Genomic DNA, 17961 nt, shown 5'->3' with positions numbered 1-17961 from the left:
GTGGCACCTAACAGGTGTTGGCAATAACTAAATCACACTTGCAGCCAGTTGACATGGATTAAAGTTGATTCAACCTCTGTCCTGTGTCCTTGTGTGTACCACATTGCGCATGGAGAAAAGAAAGAAGACCAAAGAACTGTCTGAGGACTTGAGATACCAAATTGTGAGGAAGCATGAGCAATCTCAAGGCTACAAGTCCATCTCCAAAGACCTGAATGTTCCTGTGTCTACCGTGCGCAGTGTCATCAAGAAGTTTAAAGCTCATGGCACTGTGGTAACCTCCCTAGATGTGGACGGAAAAGAAAAATTGACAAGAGATTTCAACACAAGATTGTGCGGATGTTGGATAAAGAACCTCGTCTAACATCCAAACAAGTTCAAGCTGCCCTGCAGTCTGAGGGTACAACAGTGTCAACCCGTACTATCCGTCGGTGTCTGAATGAAAGGGGACTGTATGGTAGGAGACCCAGGAAGACCCCACTTCTTACCCCGAGACATATAAAAGCCAGGCTCGAGTTTGCCAAAACTTACCTGAAAAAGCCTAAAACGTTTTGGAAGTATGTTCTCTGGCCAGATGAGACAAAAGTAGAGCTTTTTGGGCAAAGGCATCAACATAGAGTTTACAGGAGAAAAAAAGAGGCATTCAAAGAAAAGAACACGGTCCCTACAGTCAAACATGGCGGAGGTTCCCTGATGTTTTGGGGTTGCTTTGCTGCCTCTGGCACTGGACTGCTTGACCGTGTGCATGGCATTTTGAAGTCTGAAGACTGCCAACAAATTTTGCAGCATAATGTAGGGCCCAGTGTGAGAAAGCTGGGTCTCCCTCAGAGGTCATGGGTCTTCCAGCAGAACAATGACCCAAAACACACTTCAAAAAGCACTAGAAAATGGTTTGAGAGAAAGCACTGGAGACTTCTAAGGTGGCCAGCAATGAGTTCATACCTGAATCCCAAAGAACACCTGTGGAGAGATCTAAAAATAGCAGTTTGGAGAAGGCACCCTTCAAAGATCAAGGACCTGGAGCAGTTTGCCAAAGAAGAATGGTCTAAAATTCCAGCAGAGCATTGTAAGAAACTCATTGATGGTTACTGGAAGCGGTTGGTCGCAGTTATTTTGGCTAAAGGTTGTGCAACCAATTATTAGGCTGAGGGTGCCAATACTTTTGTCTGGCCCATTTTTGGAGTTTTGTGTGAAATGATCAATGTTTTGCTTTTTGCTTCATTCTCTTTTGTGTTTTTTCATTTAAGACAAATTAAATGAAAATAATAATACCAAATAATTTGTGATTGCAATCATTTTCAGGAAGAAAATGAGTCTTGAAGACAAAAAGAGAAATGATCCAGCTGGAGGTGGAGGCAGTTCAGACTTTGTGAGACTTTATTAGACAACTAAAGCGATAAAAAGTTCTTCAACAAGAAAAATCTTTACATAGCAAACACCTGGCACACCAGTGAGGAGGATCAACGCGTTTCAACTATGAAGTCTTACTCATGATCATGAGTAAGACTTCATAGTTGAAACGCGTTGATCCTCCTCACTGGTGTGCCAGGTGTTTGCTATGTAAAGATTTTTCTTGTTGAATAACTTTTTAATCGCTTTAGTTGTCTAATAAAGTCTCACAAAGTCTGAACTGCCTCCACCTCCAGCTGGATCATTTCTCTTTTTGTCTTCATTTGCTGTATGCGCTCACCCCGAACCGTGCTGGGCGTTGGCAGGTCTGGGGATTTCGTCTAAGACCGGTAAGCTGACTACATTCCTTTTTTCTTTAGAAAATGAGTATTATCTGATATAATTGCAGAGGTGTCAATACTTTTGGCCATGACTGTATATGGTAAATAAAGACACAGCCAGAATAAAGTCCTTTAATTAAGAAAATGACAGACTCGTTTAATATTCTCAATTAAACCATACTTACGACCTCGCCTAATTCCACTGAAGCCCTCGATCTCCTGTAATAAAAATAAAATAACAAAATAACAATATACCATACCTGTCTGTCATTCTGTTCTACACCGTAATCCATGTCTGGGGGATTAGTTTTCAACCTGGACGGTGCCAAGATGCGACCGTCCAGGCTGAGAACCACTGGTGAATGAGCTGATGAGAGTGCAGCATCATTTACCAGCGGTGACATCATCGAGGTCGGGCTGAACTGCGGTGACCTCAGTACCGTGGGAAAATGCTAGTGATGATTTCACCGCGAGTCACTGAGGCTGAGCTCGCAGCAGCTCATTCGCCAGTAATTTTCAGCCTGGACGGTCGCATCTTGGCACTGTCCAGCTTGAAAACTATTTAGCCCTCATGGATTACAGCGTGGGACAGAACGAGGGACAGGTATGGTATATTGTTGTTTTTTTATTTTACTTTTATTATAGATCGAGGGCTTCGGTGGAATTAGACGATGCAGTAACTATGGTTTAATTGAGATTAATAAAGGAATCTGTGTCATTTTTTTCAATTAAAGGATTTTATTCTGGCTGTGTCTTTATTTACATACTGTACTGTATAGGATTAGTAATGGATAGGTGTCTTATAGACACTTCTCTATTACTAAGCCATGGGTTTGATGTCACCTGACAATATAAAGGTGACATCAACCCCACAAATATTAACCCCAATTGCCACCGCTACAGGGCAAGTGGGAAGACCCGGGCAAAGCACCAGAATTGGCACATCTAATAGATGCGTCTTTCTGGGCAGCTGTGGCCTGCTATTTTTTAGGCTGGAGGGGGGCCAAAAGCAATGGCCCCTTACCAGCATGAGAATACCAGCCCCCAGATGTGAGCTTTAGCGAGGTAGGTTGCCAAAAATGCGGGGGACCCCATGCCGTTTTTTTACAATTATTTATTAAAGTATTTAAAAACAAACATAGCGTGGGGACCCCAGTGTGAGGATATGGCCGCTTACTAAAGACTATAGGACAAATGGACGTAGAGCGGAGTCCACAGCTCTAAGACATAAAGACTTTTTCCAGCACGGAGCACCAGTTACATCAATATTATTGTACTTTAATAGATAATTTGCTTGATGTGCTTTATTAGTGATTTTCTTGCTTTATTTTATTATTGATTTTCTTGCTCAGCAGTTCATGCTCAGGAATCAATGTTTCTGTTCAGTGGCAGTCAGCAGAGGAAGATGAGCAGGCTAGAGTTTATGTGAACCTAAGGCCAGACTATCAATCTCATTTGTATCAAGGTCTCACTCCCATTGTACTCCCAAGCCTAGGCCCATTGTGTGGTTGGGGATAGTACTCAGGGGAGCCGTCACCACGGGAGGTCTCACATACAGTCCCAGCTGATGGAATATGCCTTGTTCTGTGAGCTAAAGGAAAATGTTTAAGGGGGCGGGAGAAAAAGACATAGGATTGAATCAGGCAGTTGTTGAAGGGATTTCGATGGAAGAGGATCCAAGCTGGAATGTATGGATGATCTATGGAGCTTTGGAGATTGTTGGCTGGAGGGGTATCCATGAGCTACGGTCAGGATAGCCATCGTCTGGAGGAACATAGGCTGTGACTGCACACTATACCAGCTGGAGATAAAAAATCTGTGGACCTACCAAAAGTTGGGAGACAGTGGGCATCGCCTGGTATGGAGCCAGTGGAACTACCGATCTCAGATTGGGAACTTGTGGACAGAGGACATTGTATGTTGGCCATCCACCTGGATTTGTTGTACAACCATGGATTTATATAATTAAAAAATTAGTTGCATCGTTAACCTGCCTAGGTGATTTTTATAACCCACAACCTCTGATCTTCACACCCTCTATTCTTGATAACCAACCTTGCTGAAGCTGACAGCTGAGGGTTGCAGCCCCCAGCTGTGAGTTTTGCCTCGTTGGTTCAAGAAAATAGGGGGGAACCCACAACGGGTTTTTCATTAATTTATTTCATTATATCGCAAGTGGCGGCTGAGAAATACCACGACCATCCGCTCCTGCTGTCACTGTTATTAGCGGCAGCAAGTGTCGGATGATGGGAGTAAGAGTCCCAAAAGCCCCCACCTGCTGTCATCGTTCAGACTTTAATATAACTCATCATTCTCTTCTGCTCACGCCGATCGCTGGCAGAGCAGGGAAGAACGATGAGAGCCATCTTCAGCACCCGCCACTGGGGAACAGCGCTTGCAGTAGCTCTTCTTCCCAGGCGGCCGTCTGTGTGGAACTGAGGCAGCACAGGTTGCCACACGTGCGTGGCAAGCATTACACACACGGACACTGATGTCTCCGGTATTGGTTTTTCCGGGATCGGAAATAAACGGAAGTGTGAAATCGGCCTAAGGGAGATCTCATGACACCTTCTCACCATCTACCTGATAATCCTGAGGAACATTGGGATCTTCTTGTTTACAGTCCTGTGGAAGAAGAGGACGGGGACATCTCTCTGGTGTTGTCCTCTTACTGGATAGATCTGGACGAAACACATACAGGGACTGAATTCATTCTTTACATACAGATAATTATAGGCCGTGTGTATTTAGTCCTGTCTATTACCTGGTGATGTGAGGGGCTGGGGAACCTCCATCTTGACGTCCTTGAATACATCTTTGTGTCCTTCTAAATACTCCCACTCCTCCATGGAGAAATAGACAGAGACATCCTGACACCTTATAGGAATCTGACACATACAATGATATCATCATCCCCCGATCCCTTCATAGTGTTACTGTATAATTTCCCAGCATTCCCAGCAGTGTCACCTCTCCAGTCAGCAACTCAATCATCTTGTAGGCGAGTTCTAGGATCTTCTGGTCACTGATGTTCTCATGTATCAGGTGAGGTGGAGGACCCGTGACTGGGCTCAGGGGTCTTCCCAATCCCTCAGACATCTGGTCCTGACAGCGCTCACTAGAGGTCTTCTTCACTACTGTGTAATCCTGGTTATGGAGAGACACATTAATAAATCTCACTACAGACATTTCCAGAGTCCTCACCTCTCCAGTTCTGTCCATCTGTTATTCCCATAGATAAGAATGATGTAATGTGACGTCATCAGAATCTCTCACCTCTCCAGTAAGATGGAAGAGGATCTCTAGGGTGAGGTGTAATATCCTCTCCGCCATCTTGTCTCTGTCCATATCCATCTTTGGTAAATCAGGAAATTCTCTTATATAGATCTCCACTGAGAGGATCCGATATTTTAGAGACCTGAATGAGAATAAAAATCCTGTGTAATAATACAATTACTGGAGATAATAAGGGAAACATATGAGATTTATTATTTTACAGTATTTCGTTTTCTTCTTTACATCTACTAATAAAACCTATATATTTAGGCCACAGACAACAAGCAGTTTCCTCCTCAGAGTCGGCAGCTGAATAAGTTTCTTACAGACTCATCTTCCATAACGCTAATTCTCGTCTCATTTCCCGACACTGGAATCGGCATTAGCAATACTGCAGGAGATATTCATGACATTGCTATTGGTCGATCCCTCGAAGGGATGACACCCCTTTTCTATACCTTAACTTCAGGTATTTTATCCCCACCAAATAACGACAGACACTGAACTTGGATTATAATTGGCCATAGTGGCCTTTATTATAAACATACAACAAGAATAAATAACGTAGGGAGGAGTCCTTGAAGCTCCAAACTGGTGGTCAACCATAACAGGGAGTGGACAGAAACAAACCATATATTTACTCCCAGCCGTAACCATCCAGGCTCGGGAGCACCAAAATACCCCGAAGGGTTAACCATGTCCACTTTTAACCTGGGGATCCGGCCCACCGTTGCCAAGATCCCCCCCGAACCACCAGACCCGAAAACCAAGTTTACACCCACTGAAGGATCCGTACCCCGACGGATCCCCCAGGCCAATTTATCACCAACTCCAAGGACCCCTCCCACCGCCTCAGGCCACCATGACCCAACAATTTCCAAAAAAACGCAACAATACAAAAACACAAAAAACAGGGCGGGCGGGATCTTCTTGACGCTCCAGAGCGGGAACTGGAAAGCCCCACCCCACCCTATCCTTATAACCCCTGCCTCATGCATATCTCCCCCCTCCCATAATTAACCCCTTCCCCTCCTAATTCTCCCTCCCAAACCCCTGTCATGACGGCCTGCACGTACGCCGTCTGCGGGGGGATGGGACGGCTCGCTCCGGCCTGCTCTTTACACGTGACAGGAGAAATAACTACTTCATGATGAGGATGACATCTTCATCTTCTACTACGGCTCTAGGAACAGATTTGGCCGGAGTCCGTCACTGACTCCATCACCACCGGCCGTCTATATGAAGGTTTCCCGTGTTCCCCGCACTGTAATCTTCTATCACGTTAGATCTCAGGTCTGATTCACACACAGAAGTTTGAGGCTTTTATAAGAGACTAGATGGCAGCCCGATTCTAAAGAATCGGGAGTCTAGAATCCATATATACTTTATTTATTCAAATGTAAGAATAATACAATTAATAAATAATAGTAAGAAAGAACAAAAATAATAGGCAGTATATGGAGAAAACACCAAACAAAAGTTCAAAATTGGTGTGAAAATGTCACTGAACCACTTCACAACTAAATATATATAGTTTTGGTAAATGGTATTATCATTTTTTTGACGAAATTCGGCAGGAGCTTGAAGAGCAACGTCACTGGGCCCGCCTCCACGCAGTAGAAACTTGCTGTGAGGTAAAAATTCAAAAATCACACCAAAATGGCTGGCGGAGTGTGTCACAGTACGGCACGTTTCTGATTGGTCGCTCGCAGCAGGCGGCAACCAATCAGACACTGGACACTGTTGACGTCACTTATCTCCGGACATTAGCTCCGGACATTAGCTCCGGACAAGAAGTAGGCACAAATTGCAGGAAGTAGTATTCTAGGCAATTATATATTAGATTAGATGGTGGCCCGATTCTAAGGCATCGGGTATTCTAGAATATGTATGTATATAGCAGCCACATACTATATAGCACAGGCCACGTAGTATATAGGAGCCATGTAGTATATAGCAGACAAATAGTACGTGGCCTGTGCTATATAGTATGTGGCTGCTATATACATGCATACATATTGTAGAATATCCGATGCGTTGTATATAACGCAGCCCACGCAGTATCTAACACAGGCCACGTAGTATATAGCAGCCATGTAGTATACAGTACTGCCCACGTAGTATATAGCAGCCATGTAGTATACAGTACTGCTGACATAGTATATAGAAGCCATGTAGTATATAGTACTGCCCACGTAGTATATAGCAGCCATGCAGTATATAGTACTGTCCACGTAGTATATAGCAGCCATGTAGTATACAGTACTGTCCACGTAGTATATAGCAGCCATGTAGTATATAGTTCTGTCCACGTAGTATATAGCAGCCATGTAGTATACAGTACTGCCCACGTAGTATATAGCAGCCATGTAGTATATAGTACTGTCCACAGAGTATATAGCAGCCATGTAGTATATAGTACTGTCCACGTAGTATATAGCAGCCATGTAGTATATAGTACTGCCTACGTAGTATATAGCAGGCATGTAGTATACAGTACTGTCCACGTAGTATATAGCAGCCATGCAGTATATAGTACTGTCCACGTAGTATATAGCACCCATGTAGTATACAGTACTGCCCACGTAGTATATAGCAGCCATGTAGTATATAGTACTGCCCAAGTAGTATATAGCAGCCATGTAGTATATAGTACTGCCCACGTAGTATATAGCAGCCATGTAGTATATACAGTCATGGCCAAAAGTATTGACACCCCTGCAATTCTGTCAGATAATACTCAGTTTCTTCCTGAAAATGATTGCAATCACAAATTATTTGGTATTATTATCTTCATTTAATTTGTCTTAAATGAAAAAACACAAAAGAGAATGAAGCAAAAAGCAAAACATTGATCATTTCACACAAAACTCCAAAAATGGGCCAGACAAAAGTATTGGCACCCTCAGCCTAATACTTGGTTGCACAACCTTTAGCCAATATAACTGCGATCAACTGCTTCCGGTAACCATCAATGAGTACAATGCTCTGCTGGAATTTTAGACCATTCTTCTTTGGCAAACTGCTCCAGGTCCCTGATATTTGAATGGTGCCTTCTTCAAATTGCCATTTTTAGATCTCTCCACGGGTGTTCTATGGGATTCAAGTCTGGACTCATTGCTGGCCACCTTAGAAGTCTCCAGTGCTTTTTCTCAAACCATTTTCTAGTGCTTTTTGAAGTGTTATAGAGTTTAGGTCATGGCGCTACCTTACTCCTGGATAGTGGACTAAATCATCTGAAACAATAAATAGTTCCCACAGGAAGAATGGAGTAAACACTTACTGTATCGCTGTGGTGCCGGTACTCTGTCTGTAGGGGCGTTTTGACGTGGTGGAGCGCTGGGTAATAAGGGAACAGCTGCTCCTCCGTGTGTCCAGAGATGAAGGTCCGATCGGCGGCGTTGAACGGCAGAGCTGCGGGGAGCGTCCTCCCCTGTTGGCGCCTAGCCACCACACGCACCAGAGAAATTGACAAGCGGTGTCCCGGCCAAGGGCGCCACTACGCTGCAGCGGGGAATGAGGGGGCGTGGTCTGGGTGACGTCATCCAGAGCTGCAAGGAATGAGCAGGAGACGGATGCCATGCAGGGCCTCTTTTGCCTACGCGTTTCGAAGGTCACTGGACCTTCTTCGTCAGGGCTAGAGGTCCCGGCTGTCTGCTGCCCTATATATGGAAAAAGCCCCGCCCACTGTTGGTAGAAAAATGTGTGTGTATGTCTGAAAGTGTCTAAATGTGAATGTGTCTGTAAACAACAAAGAGCCCCCAAGGAGAAAGGCTAGGGGACTGTTTAAAACTGATTCTGAATAACCCATAAAGTGCCTTTGGAAAATAGGTTGCCTATACTCCTTTGAATAAATATGGGCATAATTATAACCTTAAAAAATACTATTTATTAAATTACATTAAGAAATGGGGATATTGTTAAAACCAAATAAAATAAATTAAGTTAAAATACAAGTATTTTGTATATATATATATATATATATATATATACACATATATATATATATATATATATATATATATATATATATATATATATATATACATACATACATATACATATATACCTGTAAAAAAATGTATTTATATATAAGGCCCTAACCAATAATAAAAGAGAAGTGGTGACCACATAATCATAGTGGCCGCCCAGGGGCAAGTTTGGAAGGAAAAGATGGGAAAAAGAGGGTAAAGAAAGGGGGGGAGGAATTAAACGGGGAAAGGGACGTAGCTAAAATTTAATACATAAATGAATAACTATTTAAAAGCATAAAGCTCTAGTTCATGGTTCAGACCCCTAGGGGCCAAACTATCCAGCATGAAAATCCACCTGGATTCGGTACGTGACATTAATTTAATATAGTCACCTCCCCTCAAAATGTTGTGTACTACCTGGAAGGCTGCAAAATATTAGCCCCTTTGTGGACCTATCGTGATGCTCCCTAAAATGCCTTGAAAGGGGATGGCCAACAAAGCCTTTTTCTATATTGTTAAAGTGTTCCTTCAGTCGGTCCCTAAGTTTACGCTTAGTGCGGCCTACATATATTTTACCGCAGGGGCATTTAATCAAGTAGATGACTCCTGACGACCAGCATGATATATATTCCTTAATTGCAAATTCCTGAGTGCCATTAAAATTGAAAAATTTAAGTTGTTTCGTTTTTTTGAAATTTGTACGCACACAGCAGGAGCAAGTGCCACAGGGCACAAAACCTGGACTGTGTGAGGATGTACTCTTAGTGGGGCCCTTGTTGGAGCTATAATGTTACCTATTGTTTGTGATTTTCTAAAGACGAACTTCGGACGTTTGGGTAGCAGTTCCCCTATCACTTTATCCGACTGAAAAATTGACCAGTGCTTATAGATAATTCTTGTAAATTGTTCATATCCGTAATGAAATTGCGTGATGATAGGTAACTGATAAATTTGTTTAGGGATGTCAGTTGGGATAGGTTTGTCCCTCATTGTTTTTTGTATCAGAGTGTCTCTCGGTATTTCATGTATCTCTTGGTTAGCCACATCTAACAAATCTTTGGAATACCCTTTTTCTAAAAATTGCCCAGTTAGGTACTCTGCTTCTGTCATGTAGTCTTGTATTTTAGTGCAATTGCGTCTTACCCGGGTGAATTGACTTTTGGGGATATTAGTCAACCAAATAGGTAGATGGCAGCTGTTTATATCAATGAATCCATTACAGTCCACTGTCTTACGGTGACACTTGGTTAGTACCCGATTGTCTTCAATAAAGATATTCAAGTCTAAAAAGTTGATTTCAGTTTTACTAGTAGTGGCCGTAAATTCCAAGCCGAAGTCATTAAAGTTAAGGTTGGCAATAAGTGCATCTAGGCTCTATGTTGTTTCCAGACACATTCACATTTAGACACTTTCAGACATACACACACGCATTTTTTTCTACCAACAGTGGGCGGGGCTTTTTCCATATATAGAGCAGCAGAGAGCCGGGACCTCTAGCCCTGATGAAGAAGGTCCGGTGACCTTCGAATCGAGTAGGCAAAAGAGGCCCTGCACGGCATCCGTCTCCTGCTCATTCCTTGCAGCTCTGGATGATGTCACCCAGACCACGCCCCCTCATTCCCCGCTGCAGCGTAGCGGCGCCCTTGGCCGGGACACCGCTTGTCCATTTGTCTGGTGCACGTGGTGGCTAGGCGCCAACAGGGGAGGACGCTCCCCGCAGCTCTGCCGTTCCATGCCGCCGATCGGACCTTCATCTCTGGACACACGGAGGAGCAGCTGTTCCCTTTTTACCCAGCGCTCCACCACGTCAAAACGCCCCTACATACACAGTACCGGCACCACAGCGATACAGTAAGTGTTTACTCCATTCTTTCTGTGGGAACTATTTATTGTTTCAGCTGATTTAGTCCACTATCCAGGTGTAAGGTAGCGCGGTGACCTAAACTCTATAACATAAAGTTTTTCCTTTTATATATGACAGGCTTGGCACAGTAACCGTCTAGGCACCAGAAGCTTCCCTCATCTCCACGCTTAACACCTTTTTTGAGCGCCGGTGTATTTACTATATCTAGCTTTTTGAAGTGTGTTTTGGGTCATTATCCTGCTGGAAGACCCATGACCTCTGAGGGAGACCCAGCTTTCTCACACTGGGCCCTACATTATGCTGCAAAATTTGTTTGTAGTCTTCAGACTTCATAAAGCCATGCACACGGTCAAGCAGTCCAGTGCCAGAGGCAGCAAAGCAACCCCAAAACATCAGGGAACCTCCGCCATGTATGACTGTAGGGACCGTGTTCTTTTCTTTGAATGCCTCTTTTTTTCTCTTCTGTAAACTCTATGTTGATGCCTTTACCCAAAAAGCTCTACTTTTCTCTCATCTGACCAGAGAATATTCTTCCAAAACGTTTTAGGCTTTTTCAGGTAAGTTTTGGCAAACTCCAGCCTGGCGTTTTTATGTCTCGGGGTAAGAAGTGGGGTCTTCCTGGGTCTCCTACCATACAGTCCCTTTTCATTCAGACGCCGACGGATAGTACGGGTTGACACTGTTGTACCCTCGGACTGCAGGGCAGCTTGAACTTGTTTGGATGTTAGTCTAGGTTCTTTATCTACCTTCCGCACAATCTTGCGTTGAAATCTCTTGTCAATTTTTCTTTTCCGTCCACATCTAGGGAGGTTAGCCACAGTGCCATGAGCTTTAAACTTCTTGATGACACTGCGCACGGTAGACACAGGAACATTCAGGTCTTTGGAGATGGATTTGTATCCTTGAGATTGCTCATGCTTCCTCACAATTTGGTTTCTCAAGTCCTCAGACAGTTCTTTGGTCTTCTTTGTTCTCTCCATGCGCAATGTGGTACACACAAGGACACAGGACAGAGGTTGAGTCAACTTTAATCCATGTCAACTGGCTGCAAGTGTGATTTAGTTATTGCCAACACCTGTTAGGTGCCACAGGTAAGTTACAGGTGCTGTTAATTACACAAATTAGAGAAGCATCACATGATTTTTCGAACAGTGCCAATACTTTTGTCCATCCCCTTTTTTATGTTTGGTGTGGAATTATATCCAATTTGGCTTTAGGACAATTCTTTTTGTGTTTTTTTCATTTAAGACAAATTAAATGAAGATAATAATACCAAACAATTTGTGTTTGCAATCATTTTCTGGAAGAAAATTAGTATTATCTGACAGAATTGCAGGGGTGTTAATACTTTTGGCCATGACTGTAGTACTCTCCACGTAGTATATAACAGCCATGTAGTATATAGTACTGTCCACGTAGTATATAGCAGCCATGTAGTATATAGTACTGCCCACGTAGTATATAGCAGCCATGTAGTATATAGTACTGTCCACGTAGTATATAGCAGCCATGTAGTATATAGTACTGTCCACGTAGTATACAGGTCCTTCTCAAAAAATTAGCATATAGTGTTAAATTTCATTATTTACCATAATGTAATGATTACAATTAAACTTTCATATATTATAGATTCATTATCCACCAACTGAAATTTGTCAGGTCTTTTATTGTTTTAATACTGATGATTTTGGCATACAACTCCTGATAACCCAAAAAACCTGTCTCAATAAATTGGCATATTTCACCCATCCAATCAAATAAAAGTGTTTTTTAATAACAAACAAAAAAACCAACAAATAATAATGTTCAGTTATGCACTCAATACTTGGTCGGGAATCCTTTGGCAGAAATGACTGCTTCAATGCGGCGTGGCATGGAGGCAATCAGCCTGTGACACTGCTGAGATGTTATGGAGGTCCAGGATGCTTCAATAGCGGCCTTAAGCTCATGCAGAGTGTTGGGTCTTGCGTCTCTCAACTTTCTCTTCACAATATCCCACAGATTCTCTATGGGGTTCAGGTCAGGAGAGTTGGCAGGCCAATTGAGCACAGTAATACCATGGTCAGTAAACCATTTACCAGTGGTTTTGGCACTGTGAGCAGGTGCCAGGTCGTGCTGAAAAATGAAATCTTCATCTCCATAAAGCATTTCAGCCGATGGAAGCATGAAGTGCTCCAAAATCTCCTGATAGCTAGCTGCATTGACCCTGCCCTTGATGAAACACAGTGGACCAACACGAGCAGCTGACATGGCACCCCACACCATCACTGACTGTGGGTACTTGACACTGGACTTCAGGCATTTTGGCATTTCCTTCTCCCCAGTCTTCCTCCAGACTCTGGCACCTTGATTTCCGAATGACATGCAAAATTTGCTTTCATCAGAAAAAAGTACTTGGGACCACTTAGCAACAGTCCAGTGCTGCTTCTCTGTAGCTCAAAAGTGGCTTTACCTGGGGAATGCGGCACCTGTAGCCCATTTCCTGCACACGCCTGTGCACGGTGGCTCTGGATGTTTCCACACCAGACTCAGTCCACTGCTTCCTCAGGTTCCCCAAGGTCTGGAATTGGTCCTTCTCCACAATCTTCCTCAGGGTCCGGTCTCCTCTTCTCGTTGTACAGCGTTTTCTGCCACATTGTTTCCTTCCAACAGACTTACCATTGAGGTGCCTTGATACAGCACTCTGGGAACAGCCTATTTGTTGAGAAATTTCTTTCTGGGTCTTACCCTCTTGCTTGAGGGTGTCAATGATGGCCTTCTTGACATCTGTCAGGTCGCTAGTCTTACCCATGATGGGGGTTTTGAGTAATGAACCAGGCAGGGAGTTTATAAAAGCCTCAGGTATCTTTTGCATGTGTTTAGAGTTAATTAGTTGATTCAGAAGATTAGGGTAATAGGTCGTTTAGAGAACCTTTTCTTGATATGCTAATTTATTGAGACAGGTTTTTTGGGTTATCAGGAGTTGTATGCCAAAATCATCAGTATTAAAACAATAAAAGACCTGACAACTTTCAGTTGGTGGATAATGAATCTATAATATATGAAAGTTTAATTGTAATCATTACATTATGGTAAATAATGAAATTTAACACTATATGCTAATTTTTTGAGAAGGACCTGTATAGCAGCCAAGTAGTATATAGTACTGTCCACGTAGTATATAGCAGCCTTGTAGTATATAGTACTTCCCACGTAGTATATAGCAGCCTTGTAGTATATAGTACTTCCCACGTAGTATATAGCAGCCATGTAGTATATAGTACTGCCCACGTAGTATATAGCAGCCATGTAGTATATAGTACCGTCCACGTAGTATATAGCAGACATGTAGTTTATAGTACCGTCCACGTAGTATATAGCAGCCATGTAGTATATAGTACTGCCCACGTAGTATATAGCAGCCATGTAGTATATAGTACTGTCCACGTAGTACAGGGTGGAGCGCGGTAATTTGCTTTTTTGCACTGCATGCTGTGGCGGCACTGTCGGTCGAAGAGAGGGGAGAGTGGGTGTGGCTTACAGTGGCTGATGGGAGATTTGTATTCCTCTGCCTTTCAGTTGCCATCATGCAGTGGACACGTGAGGAGAGGTCATTTTGTGTTGAAGCGTATTTTTCAAATGCCCACTCGATCATTGCAGTGCAGCGTGCTTTTCGTTTACAATTCGCTGTTCCTCCACGCGGACGTGTTCCTGGACGGCAATCAATTGTAAATTGGGTGAATGCATTCAGAACAGCAGGGAATGTGTCATGTGTACGAAGGGGACCTGAGAGAAGGATTACAACACCACAAAACATCGAGAGAGTTAGAGCAGCAGTACTGCAATCTCCGAAACGCTCTGCTCGGAAGCAATCATTTGCTCTTGGCATTTCAAGACGTTCTCTCCACCGGATTCTTCATGATGAACTGAATTTTCACCCGTATAAAATGTGCGTGGTCCAACATTTGTCAGCATGGGACTATTTGACACGGCGGACCTCTTGTGAAGACATGTTAGCAACGATACCCCGTGACGCAATTGTGTTTATTGAAGCTGAAATTGGCAGAATACCAGTGGACATGCTTGTTAGAGTTCATGAAAACTTCAGAAAACGTATGCAGCAGTGTGTGGATAGCGAAGGTCGACATTTGCCAGATACACTATTTAAAACCATGTAATTTAAAAATTCCATTACTGTTCAGTATAATTAAAATATAAAATAAATTTTTCTAATGATCATAATTTTTTTATTTCATTCCCAAATCAGCAAATTACCGCGCTCCACCCTGTATATAGCAGCCATGTAGTATATAGTACTGCCCACGTAGTATATAGCATAGCAGTCATGTAGTATATAGTACTGCCCACGTAGTATATAGCAGACATGTAGTATATAGTACTGCCCACGTAGTATATAGCACTGTCCACGTAGTATATAGCAGCCATGTAGTATATAGTACTGTCCACGTAGTATATAGCAGCCATGTAGTATATAGTACTGCCCACGTAGTATATAGTACTGCCCACGTAGTATATAGCAGCCATGTAGTATCTAGTACTGCCCACGTAGTATATAGCAGCCATGTAGCCAACGCAGCCCACGCAGTATTTAGCAGTGTGGGCACATATCCCTGTTAAAAAAAAAGAATTAAAATAAAAAATAGTTATATACTCACCCCCTGGGATCCAACGGTGCTGTGGCGATGGGCGCGCGACTGCCGCCATCTTCCGTTCCCAGGATGCATTGCGAAATTACCCAGAAAACTTAGCGGTCCCGCGAGACCGCTAAGTCTTCTGGGTAATTTTGCAATGCATAGCTGGGACCGGAAGCTGGCGGCAGGCGCGAGCAGTTCGGCGGACTACGGAGGGTGAGTATAGCAGGTTTTTTGTTTTTTATTATTTTTAACATTACATTTTTTAACTATTGATGCTGCATAGGCAGCATCAATAGTAAAAAGTTGGAGACACACAGGGTTAATAGCAGCGGTAACGTAGTGCGTTACCCGCGGCATAACGCGGTCCGTTACTACCGGCATTAACCCTATGTGAGCGGTGACTGGAGGGGAGTATGCGGGCACCGGGCAGTGACTGCGGGGAGGATGGAGCAGCCATTTTCTTCCGGACTATACCCGTCGCTGATTGGTCGTGGCTGTTTTGCCGCGACCAATCAGCGACTTGGATTCCATGACAGACAGAGGCCGCGACCAATAAATGTCCGTAACAGACAGAAAGACGGAAGTGACCCTTAGACAATTATATAGTAGATTGTTGGTAAGAACAAGACAGGAGATATATGAGGCCAATGTCTCCATGTACTGGGTTTCTTTTTCTCGGGATATGATGGGTTTTCTTTGGTACTTTCCTCCCCCATTAGAAGGGACACCTGTGGATATTGGGGTCTTTACCTGCTACAGTCCTGGTGGGATTTACTTGGTAAAGTGGCCGTTGGACAAATATCACCATCAACGACCCTCAGACTGAAGGAACATCGCTCCTCTATTCGGATCTATGGATCCAGGATGAAATCCACTGCGGCCCCTGCAAGAAAAGAAGGAGAAAGAGCAGAAGTTGGGGGAGACCATGAGGCCTGAGATTTCTACGGCTGCTCTGTGCGCACAGGACCTGTGATGAGGTCACAGGAGGGGAGGAGTCAGGGGTCACATGATCAGGGGCCTCAGTGTATGCAGGACTCTGCTGTGCTGGTTGTTATGGTGCTGGATGAGGGGAAGTTTATGTGTGGGGTCAGGAGGGGTTTACAGTGTGGATGTATCTGAGCTGCGTGTGTACGAGGTGTACGGAGCGGAGCCGTGTGTGTACGAGCTGTACGGAGCGGAGCCGTGTGTGTACGAGCTGTACGGAGCAGAGCCGTGTGTACGAGGTGTACGGAGCAGAGCCATGTGTGTACGAGGTGTACGGAGCGGAGCCGTGTGTGTACGAGGTGTACGGAGCAGAGCCGTGTGTACGAGGTGTACGGAGCGGAGCCGTGTGTGTACGAGGTGTACGGAGCAGAGCCGTGTGTGTACGAGGTGTACGGAGCGGAGCCGTGTGTGTACGAGGTGTACGGAGCAGAGCCGTGTGTGTACGAGCTGTACGGAGCGGAGCCGTGTGTGTACGAGCTGTACGGAGCAGAGCCGTGTGTACGAGGTGTACGGAGCAGAGCCATGTGTGTACGAGGTGTACGGAGCGGAGCCGTGTGTGTACGAGGTGTACGGAGCAGAGCCGTGTGTGTACGAGCTGTACGGAGCGGAGCCGTGTGTGTACGAGCTGTACGGAGCAGAGCCGTGTGTACGAGGTGTACGGAGCAGAGCCATGTGTGTACGAGGTGTACGGAGCGGAGCCGTGTGTGTACGAGGTGTACGGAGCAGAGCCGTGTGTACGAGGTGTACGGAGCAGAGCCGTGTGTGTACGAGGTGTACGGAGCAGAGCCGTGTGTGTACGAGGTGTACGGAGCGGAGCCGTGTGTGTACGAGCTGTACGGAGCAGAGCCGTGTGTGTACGAGGTGTACGGAGCAGAGCCGTGTGTACGAGGTGTACAGAGCGGAGCCGTGTGTGTACGAGCTGTACGGAGCAGAGCCGTGTGTACGAGGTGTACGGAGCAGAGCCATGTGTGTACGAGGTGTACGGAGCGGAGCCGTGTGTGTACGAGGTGTACGGAGCAGAGCCGTGTGTACGAGGTGTACGGAGCAGAGCCGTGTGTGTACGAGGTGTACGGAGCAGAGCCGTGTGTGTACGAGGTGTACGGAGCGGAGCCGTGTGTGTACGAGGTGTACGGAGCAGAGCCGTGTGTGTACGAGCTGTACGGAGCGGAGCCGTGTGTGTACGAGCTGTACGGAGCAGAGCCGTGTGTACGAGGTGTACGGAGCGGAGCCATGTGTGTACGAGGTGTACGGAGCGGAGCCGTGTGTGTACGAGGTGTACGGAGCAGAGCCGTGTGTGTACGAGCTGTACGGAGCGGAGCCGTGTGTGTACGAGCTGTACGGAGCAGAGCCGTGTGTACGAGGTGTACGGAGCAGAGCCATGTGTGTACGAGGTGTACGGAGCGGAGCCGTGTGTGTACGAGGTGTACGGAGCAGAGCCGTGTGTACGAGGTGTACGGAGCAGAGCCGTGTGTGTACGAGGTGTACGGAGCAGAGCCGTG

The 17961-nt window shown here is 44.9% G+C and overlaps 1 protein-coding gene across 2 annotated transcripts in view; it reads right to left on the bottom strand.

The window, feature by feature from the left end:
- LOC138663281 (zinc finger protein 585A-like) overlaps positions 1 to 16452 on the bottom strand; it is a 56010-nt gene extending 39558 nt beyond the window's left edge. The window contains exons 1-5 of one of the 2 annotated variants that reach the window (XM_069749456.1): positions 16229 to 16452; positions 5007 to 5148; positions 4701 to 4877; positions 4495 to 4618; positions 4314 to 4411 (exon numbers count right to left, since the gene is read on the bottom strand). In XM_069749456.1, the coding sequence (XP_069605557.1) occupies positions 4314 to 4411; positions 4495 to 4618; positions 4701 to 4877; positions 5007 to 5084 (477 nt within the window). In that variant the 5' untranslated portion in view covers positions 5085 to 5148; positions 16229 to 16452. The remainder of the gene's footprint in view (positions 1 to 4313; positions 4412 to 4494; positions 4619 to 4700; positions 4878 to 5006; positions 5149 to 16228) is intronic. The other variant, XM_069749457.1, reaches the window with a different exon arrangement.
- Between the last annotated feature and the right edge of the window lie 1509 nt (positions 16453 to 17961).

The sequence above is a fragment of the Ranitomeya imitator genome, chromosome 2, assembly GCF_032444005.1.
Source record: "Ranitomeya imitator isolate aRanImi1 chromosome 2, aRanImi1.pri, whole genome shotgun sequence".
Lineage (NCBI taxonomy): Eukaryota > Metazoa > Chordata > Amphibia > Anura > Dendrobatidae > Ranitomeya > Ranitomeya imitator.
This window is presented reverse-complemented; position numbering and strand designations above follow the sequence as displayed.